We start from the raw sequence: 23606 nt of genomic DNA, 5'->3' as shown, positions 1-23606 counted from the left end.
CAGTCTATTTTATACTTAATTACAGATTTTATGTATTTTTTTTTTGAGGGATGTGGGATAGGTTAAGGCGGAGAAAACATTAGACTTACTCTAAATTTTCCTAACTCAGTTTTCCCATTCTTTTTATAATGCTACTTTTAATAATGGAAAGTTAGTTACGAAGTTAATCATCAACTTATAGCAGAACAAACTATCCAATACATATGAGGATCTCCATATTATAATACCACAAAGAACCAATTTCCAACTTTTAAGACACCAAATTAGATGTGTTCTTAATTGCCTATCCAGAGCCTTTTGGCCAAGCAGGGCATTGATGATATTTTTTCCTCCTTATTTTCTTGTAAAGGCATAGCTGTTATCATCAGTGACTATTTACTTCAAGTTCTTTAAGGCATATTCAAGAGGATTGGAATACATTCAGTGATACCAGCATCAAAAATCTGTTCCTAGGTTGCCCATCTTGGGCAATGGCATTACTACAATTAAAACCCAGTGCTGCTGTTCCTGATGAGATCCCCCCTCTTGAGGGTGATGAGGATGCCTCTCGCATGGAAGAAGTAGATTAGTTCTTCCTGCAGACCTTGAGCCCTCTGTATAGTGTCCCCTTGGCTCCCCAGCAGCCGGGAGTGGCCCTGTTCACCTGGTTCCCTCTGCTGTCTAGTGGTTTTTTTTTTTTTTTTTTTCTTCCTCCTGTCTTTGAGGCAGGAAAGAAGGCCCTAAAGCCCTATCCCTTCTGATTATTTGACAAGGGGTTTGGATGTGTATTGTGTTTTTTTTGTTTGTTTATTTTGTTCTGAGATTAAAGTATGTAAAATAAAGAAGATACAGTTTTATACAAAAAAAAAAAAAAAAAAAAAAAAAACTTTGGGCTCCTCTCTTTTGTTTCCTGCCCAACTAGGCTCACCCATCCAGTCCTCTTGAGTGCTCCACCAGTCTTACTCAATGGCTCTCTTTTCATTCTCATATTTTCAAGCATCCCCTCTTTCTGAAGTCATCTCCTATCAGTTTGTCCACACAAGTACTTTTCACATTTACCCAGTCAGAGTCATCTTCCTGACACTCAAATCTAATTCCCCTCATTTGTTTAAACACAGGATAAATCCAAAAAAATATAAATGAAAAGAGCCAGCTGTATTTTGCAATGTTATGTTGGGTACTAGTTATACAAAGATAAATAGGAGCTGGACTTATACCTAGTTATTAAGGGATAAAGGCCAGACTTGGTAGCATCACAGCGTAGCCGCTAGTGACCGGAACAGACTAAGTTCCTGCCATTCCCTTACCTGTCTCTTGACATCAGCCAAGAGGGACTCCTGAGAATACATTCACCTTGACTCTACCTTGTTTTGCCCATTCTTCATGGCAAAAATCGTACCCTTCTTTGCATGCCAAATTCAGTGTCATCTGCGATGTGAAGCTTTTCTCAATGTTTCTCTCACTTCTAACACCATACAGGGTAGAGCTAACTGCTTCCTTGACAGCTGTACCTCGGAAGTTTGTACTCTGATAGAAACTGATAGCTGATTGTCTCCAGTTCTGTCTTCTGGCTTTATGGTTTTTGTCTTGTAGCAGAAGCCCTGGATCAGTCTCCTTTGATACCCTTCCTATTCTCTTACAAGTAGGCACTATAATGCTCAAGTCTGCAAGGAAGCCAATAAGCAAAGAAGGTGCTCAGGTTTTTGTTATTTGTTTTGTTTTTTCTTTTTTTGGATAAATTGGTAATATTTTCTCAAGGCAAAAGTTCAACTTATTTTTTGCACTTCTGAGTCTCTTTTGAGTCTACTTCTGAGTCTCAGTGAAAGCAGCTTGGAGGCAGCATAGAATCCGGGAAGGAGGGTTGGGTTTGGAGTGAGAGAACCTGGGCTTAGTCCAAACTAGCTCTATGAATTTGAGAAAGTCATAGAACATCCAGAAAGCAAAGCTTCCTCCAGTATAAATTCGGAATATTTACTACCTACCACGTTTGTATGTGAAATTATACATATAAGAAGCTGAAAAGCATTTTATAATGATAAAGCACTATAAATGTCAGTGTTATTTTTATTATGGTTGTTTTATATGTAAATGAAGACAGTGTTACATAAAATATTTCTGTTTTGGAAATACTCCAGCTGGTATTTATTGCTTTGCCTGGTCTTGCCCTGCTTCTCCAGGAATGCTACTAGGAGGGGTGACCTGACTCTATAAAAATGGCTGTTTGGGATGTCTAGAGCCACTACTTCTCTAGCCAGTAGAGAAGTTAGTAATCTGCATAATGGAATCAATAATATCCATCTTACTAAGCAAAATAGCTTTGAGAATTATAAGAAATAACACATGAATGACTGGTACTCAGTAGGTACTCAACATGTGTTATATTCCTTCCAATCTCCATTTACGTTTTAGTCTTGCCCATCAAACCAGTTCCGTTCCTGATCACCCTTATGTTCCATTTCCCATATTCTTGCTCCTGGACTGCTGAATGGTACTGGAGAAAAGAACGCAAGACCATATGGACAAGAACCAACCTGTCTCTTCCTCCTCATCTCCTTCTTCTCCTATCTTCCATATCCTTCTTTTCTTCCTTGTTCTCTTCTCCTGTTCTTTCTTCTGTCCCACCCCCATTTCCCTCCTCTTGTTCCTCTTCATCTTCTTTTATAAAATTCACTCCAATGTTAAGCAGCAGTCCTAGCACCCTCTCTCACTTCCAGTCCTGCAAAAACTAGGTATTCTTCCACATCATGGCAAAACAGAGCCTCTGTTTGAGCAACACATAGCAACCCCTTTGCCATGTGTCTGCCTGCAAGATTATGCTGGGAGGGGGTAGGATAGACCTTCTTGACAAAACACTGTCTCCCTTCCTAATGGAAGAGTTCTTTGGTTATGAAATACTGATGGAAGATTCTTTCTGTCTGTAGAAAAGTTCTCTTCCAGGGTCTCAGGGTTGGAAGGAAAATCTTAATGAACAGAAATACTCCTTTTGATTTCCTGTGTCTGGATGGTAACTCTTTCAAATAGTAACAATAGCCATGACAGCACTTGGCCTCAGAACTTGTGGATGGGGAAAATGGAGGTTAGTAGATAATTGAGTTATTCACAGACTTGAAATTTATGATACTTGGCAGCATCTGTGGGCCCTTAGATCCTTCCTCCCAGCTTTTTGGTTCTGGTAGAACCTCCAGGAGCACAGGAGGCTGGGAAATTAGTAGCAAGGCTTTGCTGTGTGTTTTGAAAGGAAATAGGTCTGGTTTCTTCTTTTGAGCTGAACAAACGTTAGGTAACACTCCATAGCTGCTTCAGAAATAGATTTCTCTATGTTATATGTAAGTGATGAATCACTAAATTCTATTCCTGAAACTAATATCACACTATATGTTAACTAAATAGAATTTAAATAAAACTCAAAACTTAAAAAAAAAAAAAGATTTCTCTGTGTGGTGTTCAGGTTTCTACACTCAGGTATGGCAGACCATCACTGGAGTATATTTGAAAGTGCTTTATGCTTATATAACAAACTTGGGTTTTCCTGGTCTCTTTTCAGAAGGAAAGGCCTGACATTTTCAAAGGCTCTATTGAGTTGCCATCCTTGGGAAATGTTATAGTTTTATTTGTTTCCTAGCAGATTTCAGAGTCCTTAGAGAATAAAAAATGAGAGAGAGAGAAGTTTTGAGCATGGGGAAAGTGATGTGGGAACCATCAGGCATGGGATTGGGAAGACAGAGAGAGACAGCATGCTTATTGGGGCCTTGATTTCCAGATGGTAAAGGATATGTGAAGAACTGAAAGTATCCTTACTTTAACCTTCTGTATAGTTTAACTTCCACTAGCTCTGGATAGACCTTAATCATAGCTGTGGACTCTTAGCCCAAGGATTGGCCTAATCTATGCCTCAGCTTATTTTATTTGTTCTTTGTGTTCTGTACAGATTCATGAAGGTGGCAGGAAGCACGGTGGATGCAGTTACCTGGCAACAGTAGGTATTCACCATTTTTTGCTCTTACTTATTATAGCTTTGGTGAAATGAAAGATAATTAGCTGTTATGAACTATATAGCTGACATCTAATAAGCTACCCTTTATCCTCCAAGAGAAAAAGTCAAAACTAAGTCCAAAACTGTTCTTGTGATGCATACTATCTCACGGTATGAGATATCATACTATCTCATAGTAATATGATTTTGTTTTGTTGTTTTAAAAAACCCAAAAACAAAAACAAAAAAAGCCCCAAAACACAAAAACAATGAAAGCTCAGCTATTATATATACTTTCAATAATCTGTCATTGGTGAACAGGTAATGGGAATGTGAGCATGCTATTATTTACCCATAAGCTTTTCCTTGGGAATAAATTTCCTTAAGAGAGGAAATAGTTTTAATTACTCAATATATCACGTTGAAATAACAAAACTTTATTATAGCAATGGCAGTGGTCCTAATTAATGCCAAGAGTGTAACTAATATGAAAAAATTAAAAAAAAAAAGAATATGAAGGCAACGAAGCAGCCTCAAGAGAAGACAAACCTCAGTATTCCAAGAAGCTTATAGTGGAAAAGGCTTTTTACCCTCTGGTAGCTTGATTTGTAAACATCATTATCTGACATATAAATTGATTTTCTTTAAGTTTCCTTATGATATTGGTGCTGGAATGTCAGCATCTCACAATGTCTCACCAATTTTTTACCAGAATCCTGCCCTTTCTTCTTTTTTTTAAATTATATTCAGTTACCCATTGTATAATACATCATTAGTTTTTGATGTAGTGTTCAATGATTCATTAGTTATGTATAATACCCAGTGCTCATCACAACACGTGCCCTCCTCAATACCCATCACCCTGTTACCCCCTCTCCACCCCTGAAACCCTCAGTTTGTTTCCTGTGGTCTATAGTCTCTCATGGTTCTTCTCCCTCTCTGATTTCTCTCCCTTCAGATTTCCCTCCCTTCCATTATGGTCCTCCATGCTATGGCTTATGTTCCACATATGAGTGAAGAAATCTATCCCATAGCATCTTCTAAGTCATCTTTCATCTAATGTGGCTTTCAGAGTTCAGACATGTGCTTCTATTCTGGGCCCTTGTAACTGTCAACTATGACCACCTCACTTAGTAAATCTAACCCTGCCTTCCCAGCACAGTTACTTCTCTTCTCCATCCTCCATTTTAAGTCGGTCACAGAATCCCCTAGGATTCGTAACAGTTGAGAAGGAAGCAAGAGCAGTGAATGAAATCTTTATTAACTATCCTAAAAGGATTTTTGATTGTTGGCAATCAATAACTTCAGTCATAATGGAAAATATTTTATTATGCATTTAGACTTATTTTCTCTAAGCATCATTTTAAATGTTTCCAGGAATTCTTATCCTTCCTCCTTCAGTTTGTTTTGTGAGTCATAGAGGAGTAGATCTAAAGATCTTGTCGTTCCCATTCTTAAAACCCCCCAGCACCTTCCCTTTGTACTTAAACTATACTCTGGCCTATAAGGAAGTTACTTTGTGTTGCCTCTGCTACTGTATGATTATTTCTAGTGCTACCCTGACCTTATTCATTCTGTCCCAATACACTAGTGCTCTTTCACTGTTTAGAAGGTTCACATGCATGTCTGCCTCAGGATCTTTGTAAGTGCAGTTGTCTCTGCCTAGAATGCTATTATCCTCATTTTGTGTGTGGCTAGTTCCTTCTCATCTCTAGAGGCTCAACTTTCATGTTATCTCCTTTGAGAGGGCTTCCCTGATGATCCTATCTAACACAGACCCCCTTTAATTCTCTTTCTTAGCTCTTTTCTTTCCATGTTACCTTACATAACTTATAATTACTTTACCAAACTTATAATTATTTTTTTCTCTTAACTTGTCTTTGTAATTTGTGTGTTTTTCTCTTCCACCAGAATGACACTTAGTTCAACAAGTACTTATTTAGGCAATTGTTTACGGAGCCTTTACTATGGGGGAAAATGACAACAATGATGAAAACTGTTTGCAGGAAACGTTGCAAACCTTTTATGCCTTACTGTGTCTGATTCTCACAACAACCAAATGAGTTTGGAACTAGTTTTATCTCTTGCATAACTTAAAGGAAGTTGTAGAAACTCCAAACATTGCACAGTAAGTGGTAGATTTGGGACTTATAGTTGAGTGTGTCTCACTCCAAGGGCTATTCTCTTAACTGTTACTACTTTAATAATAAGACAATGATTTTTTGCTAAAAATATTATATTCTACTAGAGCAATTCAAATCCTCTTCAGTGTCTTTCATCAAAGACTATCTGGATAATGTAGCATAAAGGCTGAAGCTTGAAGAATTCATACTGTTTGTAAGGAGAAATAAAGAGATCAGTGTATGAAAATTATTGGGTAAGAATGTAAGACATGCTCAGTTATTGTGACTGACAAGGAGGGATCAGAAAAAGTTTTTCCTCCATATTCAAACTCTCTCTGTAACACAAATGGAATGAAATGAGCCCAGTCTTTTTTCATAATGGAGAAATAAGACTTTTATAAATATATTTTATTAGTTATTTTTAAAATATTGGCCACCTCTCAAGATAAATGTCATGTGTTTACAACTACTATAAAAATACCCCTTAAAGCAGGCAAGGGATTGTGTTTCTTTTGGCTCCAGGACCAGCACACATTTGGGGACAACCAGTAGCACCTGGAATCTACCATTTATCCCTTCCACCCACAGTTTTCAATCAAGACTTGGAATAGTCATGGAACAATTCCAGGAAATCCTGGCCAGGAGGCCAAGAGGATTTAGTGAATATTAAAGCCAAATACCATGTTTCCCTAACCCTGAGAAATGCTGAGGTGAACTACTTAATGTAAAGAAATCAAGAGTCAAAGTCAGAAAAAAAAAAATGAACACTGAATTTGTCAGTAAATATCTATATATAGGTAGCCAAAAGAATCAATTCAGTACTGCAGTATGGAACTTGGAACTTGAACAAGAACTCTGAGTCTGAAATAAAAAATATAGATGTCTATATAGTTGGACTATTTTGATTTGAAATTCATGCTCTTGGGTTTTGAGGACCAAGATACATGACTTAATGATTGGTCCTTCCCAATCCATGCAGAAAAGCCAGCATGGAGGTTCTTCAAAAAGTTGAAAAATAGAGCTACCCTATGACCCAACAACTGCACTGCTGGGTATTTACCCTAAAGATAAAAATGTAGTGATCCAAAGGGACACATGTGCCCAAATTTTTATGGCAGCAATGTCCACAATAGCCAAACTATGGAAAGAACCTAGATGTCCATCAACAGATGAATGGATAAAGAAGATGTGGTATAGATATAGACAATGGAATACTATGCAGCCATCAAAAGGAATGAAATCTTGCCATTTGCAATGATGTGGATGGAACTGGAGGGTATTGTGCTGAGCTAAAAAGTCAATCAGAGAAAGACAATTAATTTTCATATGAACTCCCTGATATGAGGAATTTGAGAGGCAGGGTGGGAGGTTTGGTGAGTAGGGAAGGAAAAAATGAAACAAGATGGAATTGGGAAGGAGACAAACAATTAGAGACTCTTAATCTCACACACAAAAAAAACTGAGGGTTGCTGGGGGAGGGGGATATAGAGAGGGTGGTTGGGTTATGGACATTGGGGAGGGTATGTGATAATGCTGTGAAATGTGTAAGCCTGATGATTCACAGATCTGTACCCCTGGGGCAAATAATACATTATATGTTAACAAAACTAATAAAAAGAAAAGTTAGTGAGATGAAGTTCCAATTACATGAGTAAGTAGTACACTAGTTTGTATCAGTTATCAATGATAAATCTAGAACAAAAAAATAATACACACACACACACACACACCCAATACACACAGAGGAGAATGACCAAAAGGTGCCAAAAGCTAGAGAAAGTTATTCAATCCTTGAAAGAATTGAATGATGCTAGTAAGATCTGTGTTCACTTAAGAATCTATGCAGTATTATGTGGTTAGAACTCAAACAAAATACATGGTTGTATGTTGTTGTAAAGTCTTAGAAGGATTCAGAAGGTAGAAATCTCAGAAAGAAGGAGCTATGGGCAAAACACAAAACATGCTAATAAACTTCCTTCAAATCCTTGCCTGATCCCTGCAATGTGCATATTCAAGGGAGACTCCAAAGAGCCTGGTAGAAAATAACAGCTGGAAATCTGAAAAAGTTGAACAGCAATTTCAGCTGCTGTCATATGAGGGACAGAGATTAGAACTCGAATTTCACAAATTTAGAGGGACTTCATAAGTACCTTGTGCTTTCCAGTGAAAACTAAGAGTTATGCTTCAGAAGTAAAGTCTTGTCCTGGGTCTGTTTGCCCTGAATCCAATGTATAAATAAAACAGATTCATCTTAGCAAAGTATAAACTGAAGATGCCATAAGAACAAGATGATCAGTAATTCATCCAATTTCCTGATATATCCAAACCAACACTCTTCTGTCTCTATAAAATATCACCCACACTTTGAAGTACACAATTAAAAAATTACTAGATATGCAGAGAAATGGGAAATTGTGAGTCTTGGCCAAAAGAATGAGCAATAAATAGAAACCAAGAGATGACCTAGGTATTGAGGGAGACAAACCATAAGAGACTCTTAATCTCAGGAAACAAACTGAGGGTTGTTGGAAGAGTGGAGGGATAGGGTGGTTGAGTGATGGACACTGAGGAGGGTATGTGCTATGGTGAGTGCTGTGAATTGTGTAAAACTGATGATTCACAGACCTGTACCTCTGAAACAAATAATACATCATATGTTAATTAAAAAAATTTTTTAAGTATCCATTGACAAGGATTTTAAACAACTATTGTAAATATATTCAAATAGTTAGGGAAAATGTTTGCATTGAGTGGAAACATAGGGAAAGATCAGCAGTGAAATGGAAACAATACATATATAAAAGAACCAAATGAAATTTTTAAAGAAAAGAAGAAACTGAAACGAAAAACTCACTGGGTGCACTTAAGAAGAAATTGATAACTACAGAAAAAAAGGGTTAGTGAACTTGCAAATAGATCATTAGAAATTATACAATTAAAGAACAGAGCAAAACTACTGGGAAGAAAATGTTCAAAGTTTCAACAATCTCATCGCCAATATTAAGATGTCTAACATTTGGAGGCACCTGGGTGGCTCAGTGGGTTAAAGCCTCTGCCTTAACGCTCAGGTCATGATCCCAGGGTCCTGGGATGGAGCCCCACATCGGGCTCTTTGCTCACTGGGGAGCCTGCTTCCTCCTCTCTCTCTGCCCACCTCTCTGCCTACTCTCTGTCAAATAAATAAATAAAATCTTAAAAAAAATGTATAATTTGTATAATTACAGACCAGAAGGCAAGAAACAGATAATAAAGCAGAAAACTTTATTGAAGAAACTAAAGCAGAACTCCTCTCAAATTTGGCAAAAAACATTAACTTATAGAACCAAGAACCTACGAAAACCCTAAGAAGGATAGGGGCTCCTGGGTGCAGCCATCAGTTAAGCATCCGACTCTTAGTCTCATCTCAGTTCGCAATGTCAGGGTCCTGAGATCAAGCCCTGTGTTGGGCCCTGCACTCAGCACAGAGTTAGCTTGAGATTAGCTTGCTCGCTCTCTCTCTCTCTGCCCCCCTCTTACAAAATCAATCGATCTCTCCCCCTCTAACAAAATCAATCAATCTTATCTATCTTAAAAAAGAAAGGAAGGGAGGAAGGAAGTAAGAAAGGCAAAAGAAAACCCTAAGAAGGATAAATACAAGGTAAATCTTGCCTGGGATATCATAGTCAAATCGCTGATAGCAAGGGGTAAGGAAAAAAATTTTCAAAATATTCAGATAAAATTGTACTTTATATATAGTGAACAAAGACACAAATTTTGGCTACCTGGACATCAGAAGCAATGGAGAATAGAATACAATGGAACAACATCTTTAAAGTGCTAAAGGAAAAAAAAAACCAGGATTCTGTATCTAGCAAAAATATTCTTTAAAAATGAAAGTGAAATAAAGATGTTTTTTATAAATGAAAACCAGTAGGCCTGTGCTACAAGAAATACTAAAACAATTTTTTTCAGATAGAAAAGCAGTAGTAACACCTGAAGGAAAACCTGGATTTCAAAAAATAATGAAACACATTGGAAATGGTAAATTTGTAGATAAATATAAAAGACTATTTTTTCTCTTTGCTTCTTAAAGAATATACTGGGTAATGCAAAAATACAACATTATATTATGGGGTTTATAACATATAGAAATGTAAAACGTATGACAATCTTACCACAAAGGAGGAAGAAGGGAGGAGGACCAAATGGAATAACACTATTGTGAAGTTCTTTTATGTGAGGTAATACAACATTCACTCTAAGAAGACTGCAATTCCTAGAATTAAGGTTTCACATGGGACTAAGGCTGCTGATCTAAAATAAAGTAAATCCACGTTTTCCTGGATTATCCAGATGAACCCAATGTAAGGGAGGAAGACTTAACTACGGAAGAGAAAGTTATGTTAATGTGACATGAGAAGGACTTGATCCACCATTGCTGGATTGAAGAAGGGGGCCATTAACCAAGGAATGTGGGTAGCCTTTAGAAGCTAGAAAAACCAAGTAAATGGATTCTTCCCTAGCACTTCTAGAAGGAAGACAGTCCTCCCAATATTTGATTTTAACCCAATGAGACCTATGATAATGTCTAAACTATAAAACTGTAAGATAATAAATTTGGATTGTTTTAAGCCACTACCCATTAATTTGTTTAGAGCAGCAGCAGAAAACTAACGCAGTACCTAATAACAGAGATCCAAATACACAAAGGAAAAACTAAAAGAACCACAGGGGTAAAAAATAGACAAATGCACTGTCATAACCAAAGATTTAAAAACATCTCTTTCAGTAATTAATAGGGACAGTTAGATTAAAGGAAGAATATCAAAGATTTGAATAACACTATGAATCAGCTTGACTTAATTGACATTTGTAGATTACAACTGAATACACATTCCTTTCAAATTCACATGGAACACTGATCAAGATAAACCATGTGCTCAGCTATAAAACAAGTTTCAATAAATTTGAAAGTATTGAGATGATACAGAATGTTTTTTGATGACAAAGAAATTAAGTTAGATATTAGTAACAAAAATATCTGTCAAACCCATAAATATTTGGAAATTAAGTTATACATTTTAAAATAATCTATGGATCAAAGAAGAAATCATGAGAGAAAGTAAGAAATATTTTGAAATGAATATAAAGATGTTTATCAGAATTTCTGGGATTCAGCAAAAGCAGAGCTTGGAGGGAAATTTATTATTTAACATGTGTAATTAGAAAAGAAGAAACACTTAAAAATAATCACCTTCATTTCTATATTAAGCTAGAAAAAGAACAACCTAAATCCAAAAGAAGTAAAATGAAGAAAGTAATAAAGAAAAAAGCAGAAAGCAATAAAACATAAAACAAACAGGAGAGAAAACTCACAAGACCAAAAGTATTTCTTTGAGTAGGTCAGTATCAGGAAAGAAGGGGTTCTTACTGTAGGTCCCATAGACATTAAAAGTATAATAAGGGAGTATTTTGAACAACTTTATGCCAACAAATTTGACAACTGAACAAGTTTCTTGAAAATACAATTTACCAAAAATGACACAGATTAAAAATTCTTAATGTCCTTATATAATGTCTCATTTTGGAGAATCTGGCAATTTCTTATATGACTAAATACATAACCTGTCCTGTGACAAAGCAATTCCATTGCTAGGTATTTACCCAAAGGAAATGAAAATGTCACAGAAAAACTTTTACAAGAATATTTATAGCAGGCAAAGACTAAAAGCAGCCCAGGTGTCCATTGGCATGAGAATAAATGAAACAAAGTGCTGTTTACTAATACAAAGGAATGATACTCAGCAAGATAAAAAAAAACAAACTAATGATATACTCCACAACACGGATGTTGTCTCAAAATCATTATGCTAAGTGGAAAAAGGCTTATATAAAAAATTGCATATGTTGCAATTATATGAAGTTTTAAAAATTAGAACATTGCCTTTGTGGTTATAAGGGCAAGGATATGGATAGAGGGGCAAAGACACATGAGAGAATTTTCTGGGGTGATTGTAATGTTCTGCATCTTGATAGAGGATTTGGGTTACAAAGGAGGATGCATTTGTTAAAATTCATCAAATGATATACTTAAAATTTGTGCATATCATTATATATGTAAAATTTACTTAAGAAAAAGAGCCATAAACAGCTGTTGAACTCTAGTTGTGCCTAAAGTTTAGGATGAAGTGTAAAGTCTGCAATTTACTTTGAAATGTTTCAAAACATAAAATGGATCAATGGATGGATAGAGCGATAGACTGAAAAAAGGGAGATAGAGCAAGTATAGTAAAATGTTAATTGCAGAACCTAGGTGGTAGCTTTATGGTTTTCACTATACAGTTTTTTTCCACTTGTCTCTGTTTGAACTTTTTTATGGTAAAATATTCAGGAAAAGCCTAAATTGTTACAGCTAAATAATGTTAACTATTATATAATAAAACAAATTGGTATAAAAATATTTATGAAATAGGGCACCTGGGTGGCTCAGTGGGTTAAGCCGCTGCCTTCAGCTCAGGTCATGATCTCAGGGTCCCACATCGGGCTCTCTGCTCGGCAGGGAGTCTGCTTCCCTCTCTCTCTCTCTGCCTGCTTCTCCGTCTACTTGTGATTTCTCTCTGGCAAATAAATAAATAAAATTTTAAAAAAATATTTATGAAATATAATAAATGGAAAATGCTTTTGTTAAGATAAATATAAAGTATAAAGTAAAAAATACAAATATAAAGTATAAAGTAAAATATAAACTACTTTATATTACTAAATAAAGGAATGATACTCAGCAAGATAAAAAATTGCATATGTTGCAATTATATGAAGTTTTAAAAATTAGAACATGTATTAGTAAATATAAAGTAAAATATAAATCATACTTCAGTAATATAAAAAATGTACATAAACCCAAAAGACACTAATATGTCAGTGTTAATCTTTAGATAAAGGGAGTAATGAGACTCTTTCATTCTCATTTTCACTTTTCTATAGTTTCCCATTTTTCTGTAATAAGCATGTATTGCATTTTTGTTCATAATACAAACCATCAGTACCCAGCTCTACCCTTCTCACCCCCATATCCACCTCTCCACAAGGAATCATCACAATTCAAGCCACTTCTATTTGTTTCCGTATTTCTAAATAGTCTGAAGCTACTGCTTCTTGATATTTTCCCAATTCAAATATTATCTATTACTTTCCTACCATAAAGATAAGAATTTAGCTCTCATACCTCTCTAACTCTTCACATACTGAAACATATTTACCTTTCCCCATACTCCAATATTTTATATCTAAGTATTGGCTAGATCAGAATTCAGTATTCACATTTTTATTACTATGTAAATATGACTCACAGCAAGAATGTGGTGTACTATGCATACATTTTCTTTCCTTCACAACTTTCTGTTTTCCCTGGAGTTAATAATGTCTCTTTTTTCATTTGCCTAGTTTCCTATTAATCTATCCCCAATTCATCCCTCAACTCTGTACCAGAGGGGTAAATATCCTCTCTTTCTATGCAAACACCCTAGGTAGCCATTAGTTTCATCTTGTCCTTGTCCTGCTTTCCTGAAGCCGTCCCTCCTCTGGTCCCATCTGGACTGGCTGATCTCCGTGCTTCCTGCACAGCTGTTGTCCTGGGATCTCCCTTCACCATCATCTTAGGGATTCCTTTTTACTCTCTTATTTATTGGATCCATGCCTTTTTTTGAGGTTTACTCCCTTATTTTGATGGAACATATTTTTCCTAAGAACTTCCTGAGAGAAGATAAATGAGAGGTAAACATGTTGAGACCTTGTATTAGAGTTTGATTTATATTTTGGATACATGTAAATTTCCCTCAGATTTTGATGCTTTGGTTCCATTTTATTCTAGCTTTCCTGTAACTATTGAGAAATTCAATGCCTTTTTAACCTCCAGTCCTTTTATTTGCCCTATTTTTACTCTCTTGGTATATTTAATATCTTTTCCTTGTCCCCAGTTATCCTTTATGTGACTTTCTTCTGTTCTATTCACAAGGTATACAGTAGACCATCTCAATCTGAAATTCATACTCTTCAGTTTTGGAAATTTTCTTGGATCTTTTTTTTTCTTTGATAATCTCCTTGTATTTATTTATTTATTTATTTATTTAGTGCTTTCTGTTTCTGGAACTTCTACTGGTCAGATGTCAAGACTCTTCAAATAGTGCTCTCATTGTTTTATATTTTCTCTCCCTTACTTTTTCTTCTGTTTTCTGATAAATGTCCTTAACCATCTAAATTTTCATTTCTGGGGGGCACCTGGGTGGTTCAGTGGGTTAAGCCTCTGCCTTCAGCTCAGGTCATGATCTCAGGATCCAGGCATCAAGCCCTGTGTCGGGCTCTCTGCTCAGTGGGAAGCCTACTCCCCCCCCCCCCCCAGCCTGCCCCTGCCTACTTGTGATCTTTGTCTGTCAAATAAATTTAAAAAATATTTTTAAAAATAATAAATACATTTTCATTTCTGTTATCATATTTCTAATTTCCAGAAGTTCTTTTTGTTCCTCAAACCTTTCTTTTAATGACTTCTTATAGCTCCTTTACTTGTTTTGGGATGCAATATCTTCTGTTTACTTTCTGAGGATATCAACTTTTGTTGTTTCTTTTGTTCCTTTTCTTCTTTTCTGTTCCCTTCTTCCCTCCCTCCCTCCCTTCCCTCTTTCCTTTCTTTCTCCAATAATTTTTATGTCATTTTCATTACATTTTTTTCCTCCATGTTTTTCCCTCCTTCTGCCATTTTTAAATTTTGTTTCTGTCTTTCACATTATAGATTTTCCTCAAATGTCAGATGATACTTGGAACTCTCCTCTTACTTAAGATAGGGGCATGAAAAGTGGCTCAGACATTTTTTGTTCATGGATATTTTTCCTTAACTAGTAGAGGTCTGGGTCAGGTAGTCTGGCTGGGTTATCACATTAGGTGACTCCTCAATGTCCATATCTGTTCGTCTTTTCTGTTGTAATTTAGTTTTTCCAGAAAAGAATTCTATCTCTTCTCATCTTAGAAGTATAAATCAGCAGGCATTCTCACATTTGAGGAAAGGGGCTAGGTATCTTATTGTTTATTATGTAGCCTTTCATTTAATCTTCTTGTTTGCAATATGGTTGAGTGCACCTCAACTATGCATAGTGGCTCTGACACTGGCTCACCTCTAGTGTTCTACTTTATCAGAAATGGAGCAGTTTCTTAACTGTGCATGACAATGGTCCTCCAACTTTTTGTTTTAGGACTACTTTCACTCTCAAAGACTACTGAATGCCCCAAATAATTTTTATGCAGATCATATTTATGAATACTTACCATTTTAGAATTAAAGTAGAATTTTTAAAAATGCTTATTTTAAAATAGTAGACCCATTACATTTTCCCATAAACAATGTATTTTATAAAATAATTATATTTTCTCAAAAACAAAAAATTAAATGAGGGGAGTGCCATTATTTTATGTTCACACAGATCTCTTTAATACCTAGCTTAATTGAAGATAAAACTCATATTTTCTTATTTGTTCTATGATAATATTTTGTTTTAGTTTAAGAATATGAAGAAAATTTGCCCTCCCAAAGATATGTATCTAGAAAAGGTAAGAGTATTTGAATAGCCTTTTTCAGATTATTATGGCTATTTTTTTCAGATTCTACACTAAAAACCAATAAGCAGTAGTTTTCTAAAGGTTAGTTGAAGTGTGAAATATGAAGCCATATCAGTGAACTTTACATTCTCTGATGTATAAATATCTATTGGTCTTATGTTTTGAATATATCTTTTACCCATGCATGATTGTGTAACATCATGCATCTATTATTTGGAAAATATTATTTTATTGGGTTGTTAGTTATGCATATCTCCCAAATGTCAACACATTTTGTTATGAAACATCAAAAAAAGCATATTTATTAATATCACAACTGACCTAATCAGAAAAGTCTTTAAATTTGGGGAAACTGATAAGCTCATGATACCATGAGCTTTTTAAAATTCTAAAATTCTAGTTTTCACCTAACAGTTCAAAATTTATAATCAGCAACAAGTTCTGATTGTTTTCCTTGAAATGACAGGCTTACTTTATGCATTTTTTTTAAAAAATGTCTTCCAAACACCCAACACTGAATATCTATAATTTGTTCATATTTCTTTTAAGTAAAAATATTATCATATGGGAAAAAAATGAGCAATTCAGTTTGCAACTCAATCATACCTGTGTTTATCTTTGAGACAAACATCATGTTTTACTGTAGAGATAGTCTTTTATGTATATTTCTCATTTAGTCATATAGAATATTTTTTAAAATGTGTATTCAGGGATTACATTAATAAAATTAATAATTTTATCAATGAAATTATTAAGTGAAACTGTCATTTTTGTTTTATTGCAAGCATGTGACAGTAATCACCAGCAGTTTGATGCTCCTGACTTGATTTATATGAAGCTGCCAGTAGTTTTATCCACTGTTGCTTTTGTACCATCAGTTCAAATGTCAATATAGTTTTTCTAGAACAAATGAGAATTCAATAATTATCTAAAACTTTATCTCATCTATTTGTATTTCGGGCTAATACACTAAGTACATTTTAGTGTCATTCACATAAAAGATCTTATCAGTGATTAGTTGGTGTTGGCATTAGATGGATACAAGAAAAAAAAGTTTTATCTGTAGACTTATCCAGATATTAATATTCTGATATATTAACTTTGTCTTCATGTTTGTTACTAAATCTTTAACAAGTTACTGTATTGTTGAGAAACAACACTGGGCACTGGGGTGATTTCTTTTGCTAACTTACTGACTTTTCATTCAGCAGGCATTTAATGATAACATTTGTACAAGCTCTATCAGTCCCATCTTTCTAGATGCACAATGTAGTATGATAACCTGCTCTTTAAGATGCTTTTCCAAATTTAAAATTTAGAGAAGGGTTCAGAATGATTTTAAAATGTTATTGCAAACCAAGACAACAAAGTATTTTTATTTCCATATTGGCATAAGTAGAACATTAGAATTTCTAAATAACTTACTGAATGATCATGGGGTTACACCAATTAGGGCAGGTATGATGGAAAATAGATTGTAAAAACATGGTAGAAGTCTTAGAACCAACTAAGTTAACTTAAAAACATACCTACTTAATACCCCAAAACCGTGCCTTAGAAAAGTCTGGAAAACAAGAAAATAGGAGTTATACATTTCATTGATTTTCAGAACAATAACATTGTCATGTCAAACGGACTGTGGAAAACCCCACTACACACTTGTGAAAGAATGAGAGTGGAAATGGCAAGTAATTGTCTTAGTATAATTATGAAAGCAGTTTTGATTTTATGGACCCCCGAAAGTGTCTTGGGGCTCCCCAGGAGTCCCTAGACCACACTCAATTAACCATTGATATATCAGAGGGTAGGGATCTGAATATCTAGTTGTTTCTCAGTTGCCCTGTTTCGCTGAATCTATCCCTCTTATTCTCAGTGGTACCTGGTGCTTCCAGTTCCTGAGACTGATGTGGAATCCAGTGTCTTCTGGTCAGCTAAGATAACACTCTTCCTTCTTCTTGCTAATGACATCTTTATTGTGGTGTTTTTCTGTCCTATTCTTTGAGACCATGTAGGTGAACACCCCCCCACCCTTTTTTTGGTCCCATTGCTGCTGTTTTAGGAGAGAACTTAGTAAATGCCAATTTCTGCTGTCTGCTGTCTGCTTTTTTTGTTTCTCTCAGATTTTTTTTTCTAAGTGAACTTTTTATTGGCTGTCATGAAGAGTGTGCTGAGCCATGAAGGGAAAACATTACTAAACAATGTCTTATGCCTATAATGGTCCACACTGTGTCAGGGTATTGTATATATTTTACTTTGTTTCATTCTCACAGTCATCTTGGGGAAAAAGATAACATTCCCATTTTACAAGTAAGTAACCTCTCAGATTATTTTAAATGAGATAAAATTTTAAAGTTAATTTCTAAAAAGATATAAAATCATTTTTTTTCTTTCCTTAGTATTTGTCGAGTTGGGCAATCCCAGGTGTTCTCAATGTCTGAGCCCTACCAGAGACCAACAAGATACAATTCTATGGCTATGTAGCCCAGACATCAGTACTTTTAAGAAGTTGGTTAGTTGATTCTGACATTTAATGAGGATTGAGAACTACAACCCTGGAGCCTTCTGACTGAGCATCAGTCACCACTGGGCATTTAAACGGCAGTGAATACACTCAGTGTGTGGCCTAGACCCCAGCAGCAGCAGCACTTGGGACCTTATTAGAAATGCAGATTCTCAAGCCCCCAGATCCACTGAACCAAAACCCAACAATCTGTGCTGTGACACACCCTCTGGGTGATGCTGGTCACACTCTAAAATTGGAGACCACTGCCATAGAAGATGACTGTCTGGATCTGATTTCTAAGGATACATTTATCACCAGAGTTTTTGGCATAAAGCTTTCTCCTTCTTTTCTGACATGTGGATAGGAGAAATGGTATAAGAAAAATTGTCTGGGAATTGGCCTTTAGAAAATTTCCTGCCCCTGTAGGCAGAGTCAGAACTTCGAGTCATCTAATTTTCAGAAAGTTTTTCTGTTATACAAAAGTCAGCATTTTTCTCTCTTTGGTCTTAGTCTGCACTTATATATATCACTCCTCTCTTCTGCTGTTGCAGAAAAACGAAATATGGTGAGTCTACTACAGCTGTAGGCTTAAAGAGATCAATTTTAATGGATCAATTCTATAATTTAGATTTTTAGTTACATTTAAAAGCATAAAAATGAACATTTAAAAAAGAAGTCATTGCAAGTGCAACTATGGATTTGTCTACTATATAAGTAAATGTGAGGAAAATGACTCTGAGAATAGAAGCTATTGGAAATTCATGGGCATTTCCAGGGGTAATGGGACATTAGAATGACTTGTTAAGCAAAGATTCTGCTTAAAAGGAAAAGCTGAGGGAATCCATCACATCAACACTCAATTTTAGAGAAAAGAGTGCTATTGAAATGTGGACCCTACTTAGAAAAAAAATAGAAGCAAGATTTAACAATGTAAGTGAATTATAAGAGTGTTAAAACTTATTTAAGACACTACTTTGGAAGCAAAGAGCTTCTGGAGCTGTACATTATGCTCTGTTAAAAAGAACGAGGGCTTTGAAGTCAGGCCTGGACAGAATCCCTCTGACCCTTAGTTAGACTTGAAGCCTTGAGGAAGAAGTAAATCCTTCAGAAGGATCCTTTAGTTTTCCCATCTATTAAGTAGAGTTAATGCCCACCTCACAAGACTATTGAGAAAGCTAAGTGAGGTGAGAAATGTAAGCTCTTTGCACAGCACACACAGTATGTTGAGCTCTCACAAAATGGGATTACTCTTCTTCCTTGCCCTTCTGTCTTTCTGTGATCCCTCTCCATCTCCTTGTGTTTATGAAAGTGTCTCACTATTGAGTATACAGATGCTTAGCACATATGCTATTACTGAGCATTTTTATAGCACTCTGCCAATGCTTCAAGACTTTTCCCTTTGGTCTTTCCAGCCAAAGGAGGACACTGGATGGTTTGTGGGGGTAACCCTGTTGTGTTTTATTGGTTAATCCATTCAAAAGATGTTATTAAATACCTGCTAGGTCCAGGTACTGTTCTAGATGTTCTAGACTAGAGAGAAGAAAAAGAGACAAGATCCTGCCCCCTGGGATTCTAGTTAGCAAAGAGTTTGTCCTTCTTGTGATAATTTTGGAAACCATGCTATTCTCCTTCTTCCAGAAGAGGAGGTAGGAAAGGAGAGGTGCTCCTGGCGGAGGAAGTAAGGATGAAAGGGAGAAAAGGAAAAGGGATAAAGAGAGAACTTTCTAAAAGTAAATTGAGGAATCAAAGAGCTCTTTGTGTTAAGTAAAACTTTATACATAAACCTTTTTGTGTGTGTGTGGTTGTGTGTGTGTGTGTGTATACTTATTTAATTTTAATTGAGCATTTTCTGGGGTCAAGCTTTGTGCTGATCCAGAGCATGGATTTTGCTGTCTAGCGGACTGAATTCAAATCCTTAGTGCCTACTGTCTGTGTGAACTTAGGCAAGTTGGTCAGCACCTCACTGAACATCAATGCCTTCTTTTGTAAATCAGGCGTAATACCTGTAACGCAGGTAGTAGGCTCCCTACCATCAGCCAAAGGGATGCTTGTAGCTTTTCTCTCAACCTAATTCTGGAAGTCGGTGTAGTCTCCATTAGTGGCTCCTTTTACCTCAGTCCCTCCTAGAGAAGATGCCTCAAGTGGCTACTATTGATTTGGGCTATTCCTGTCTCATCAGAGTATATGCACATACACAAAACCTCAAAGAAGTTTCCTATGGCATTATCTTCAGGTTCCCACGGGTATCTCCTTTGCCTGAGGATGAAAAGTTGGGGAAACACTCGTCCAGGCCCCCGTGCATAGCTAATAACATCTGCCATTCATTAAAGCTTCCCTAGCACATTATATGCATTACATCAAGGGCATCTGCTGAATGTATGTGTATTAAATAGGCTGCTTTTAGAGACTTGCTGGGCTTGAAATCCCAAGATCACCCCCTTTATTCTTTGTGCCACATCCTAATCATCCTTGTCTCAGTCACCCTGGAGCCCACCCTGGGGAAGTGCTAGTCAGCAACTTCATGGGAAATGGACGGGTGTGGATGATGCCAGCTTAGACTTAGGAATTCCTGACCCTCGCTATCTTTACTCCTCTGTTAAACAAGTTTTGGACTGGCATGGAGTCAGAATCTCTGGTTTTAAATTCAGCCTCTAGCATTATTTATCATGTGACTACACTGAGTCTTAAGTAGATTTAAAGGAACAAAGGAAGTGCTGGAGGGAGGAGGACTGGCCACAGTATTCAGTATTCAGTAGGGTGATCTTTGAGAAAGTGACAGAGCAAAGATGTGAGAGAAGTGAGGGAGCCAGCTAAGCAGATACCCTGAGGAAGTATGTTCCAGGTAGAGGGAACAGCTAGATCAGTGTCTCCAAGATGGGGGTGGGTCTGAGATGTCATAGATGTCATGTAGTTTTCCCTACCATGTAGGATTGCTGTGAAGATAGATGTGATGCTGCATGTAAAGCATTTAGTGTTAATACTTACAATCACGAGTGTTTAGTAAGTTTGGATCGTGATGATTACTTATTACTTTTATAGAATTCACATTTCTAAATGTTTAGTATGTTGTAGAATCTTTCAAGATGATTCATCCGCATAGCACATGAGTGGAACGGAGACTTTTTGAAATTACTATTTCCCTCCATACATATTCTTGACTTTAATGCATACTACTTGAGATGAAAATATATATATATATGTATATATATACACAATCTCCAAAGAACTTCCTTCCTTGGCAAGAGACATGAAAAAGCTTTAAATTGTGTTATATTACAAATGCTCTGAAGCTAAATGGGAGATGTGATTGCCATTCCCACATTTTCCTGTGTTTCCTCATCTTCTCAGTGTCTGTTGTCAGAAAGGCCGCTATGACCCAAAGTACAGCCACCATCTGGTCAGGACTTTCCAAGACTCACAACCAACCTGACCATTTTTCCTTTCCATGTGTCTTTTCATTTTAGAAGAAATGAATGAAAGATTTTATGTTATTAGAATTCTGTTTTGGCTGTCTCAAACTGCAAATCCTCAGAGAAACTAAAGCTCTCTATAGTGATTTATGTGATATATTGTGTGGGGTGAGGATGATGAAAATGAAAAGGAAGAATACTAACTGAAAGTCTTCCATCTGCCAAACATTGTTTTAGCTGCTTTATATAAAATTAAATCCCCAAAGACCTGACTACCTTGCTATTCAAAGTGTGGTCCAGATCAGCAGCATTAGCATCTACAGGGAGGGGAGTTGTTAGAAATTTAGACTCTTGGGCCTCAACACAGGCCTGTTACTGAATGGGAATCTGCATTCTAATAAGGTCCCAGGTGTTTCATATGCACATTGAAGTCTGAGTATTGCCCTGACAAGACAACGAGAGAGCAGGTAACTTGTCTAAGTACTCACAGCTAATAAATGATGATGCAGGATTTAACAAGGGTCTGTTCACAGAGAAGAGTTTTAACTCTATCACTATACTGTTTCCCTCACTAGTTTTTTTTAATAGGTGTATTTCATAATCTATTTTATAGAGAAAAAAAAAATAAATCATCTTCCCCTTGAAGGTACTATGAAAGCATTTGCCCAGACAGGATGAGTGTAAACACCTGGTTCAAAGACGTGGGCCTAGAAAAGGAGAACTGAGTTTGTGTGAGGCTGTGGATGGATGAGTCGCATGCCTCCCTGCACTTCTGATGTCACCTGACTTTCTATCAAATTAGGGAACCCAAGAGTAATTGTTGGCAGGATTCTTCCCAAATCCTGAACTGATGAACAGAAGAATGGGGAAAGGCAGACCATGGCCTGAGGAGATGAACAATCTGGCGTGAAAGTCAGAGAATGTCTTTTTTTATGAGCAAGGAGGTATTTTTATGGTTTGCATTGAGTGAATAGTCTCTGATGTTGGGAAAACAGACTGGGAACAGCTGGACCACACTTTGGATCAGTTGCCACAACAACTTGATACATTTGTCTCTGGTGTCATTTGATCTCTTTGAGAGCTGTATTACCTCAATGTGAATGTTTGACTTTCAGGCTTACTTTGTTCAGTAATCACATCTGTTTGATTGTATTCCTCAGATTACATGGAGTTTTGGTTATATTCCCTTGAGAATTTGGATTCTAGGATTACAGAACATGGCAACCTCACAGGTGACTGGATCCTAGAATCTCATAGAACCATCATTATGGTTACCACCATCAGATCTCTGATTTCCAGGGGCAAAACCTACCTTAATAGTATCTGGGAAAATCATGGAGATAGTCTACATCATCTCTAATTTTCAATTTCTGGTAATCTATTCTATGTTCTCATCTCAGATGATCTTTGTGAGCCACACTTTTGAAACAATGTCAGTACAAAAGTTATTGTTATTATCATTATTTAGTATTTATCTTTTTCTTGGAAAAAATCAAACAGGGGACACTCACCATTTGTAGGTTTGCAAAGTAGAATTGAATGCATTTTTATGATTCCAAGAGCAGCTTAAACCCTTTCTCTTAAGAAGTTTAGAAATGACTGGTTGCTTGATGACACATTAACAATGAGGCCAGTTACTGTCACACAGGAAATGTTGATTGTTCTGCAGGAATCATTCACCCTAACGACATTTGTTCTCTAAGAAAAGCAGCTGCTGGGGCGCCTGGATGGCTCAGTGGGTTAAGCCGCTGCCTTCGGCCCAGGTCATGATCATAGGGTCCTGGGATCGAGCCCCGCATCCGGCTCTCTGCTCAGCAGGAAGCCTGCTTCCTCCTCTCTCTCTCTCTGCCTACTTGTGATCTCTGTCTGTCAAATAAATAAATAAATAAATCTTTAAAAAAAAAAAAAAGCAGCTGCTTTCTCCTCTCTTTGATAAGGAATGGTCAGGCACATCTATCCCAGCTTCCAATTAATGGTATTGGGAGCCTGCTTCCTCCTCTCTCTCTCTCTGCCTGCCTCTCTGCCTACTTGTG

General features: G+C 36.5%; 1 protein-coding gene across 2 annotated transcripts in view; it reads left to right on the top strand.

The window, feature by feature from the left end:
* The window catches only part of HPSE2 (heparanase 2 (inactive)), a 713430-nt gene that overhangs the window by 481421 nt on the left and 208403 nt on the right, over window positions 1-23606 (top strand). For both annotated transcript variants that reach the window (XM_082722259.1, XM_082722258.1), the window contains one exon: window positions 3908-3955. In XM_082722259.1, coding sequence (XP_082578385.1) covers window positions 3908-3955 — 48 coding nt within the window. The remainder of the gene's footprint in view (window positions 1-3907; window positions 3956-23606) is intronic.

Source organism: Mustela nivalis (genome assembly GCF_964662115.1).
Source record: "Mustela nivalis genome assembly, chromosome: 2".
In the NCBI taxonomy this organism is placed as follows: domain Eukaryota; kingdom Metazoa; phylum Chordata; class Mammalia; order Carnivora; family Mustelidae; genus Mustela; species Mustela nivalis.
This window is presented reverse-complemented; position numbering and strand designations above follow the sequence as displayed.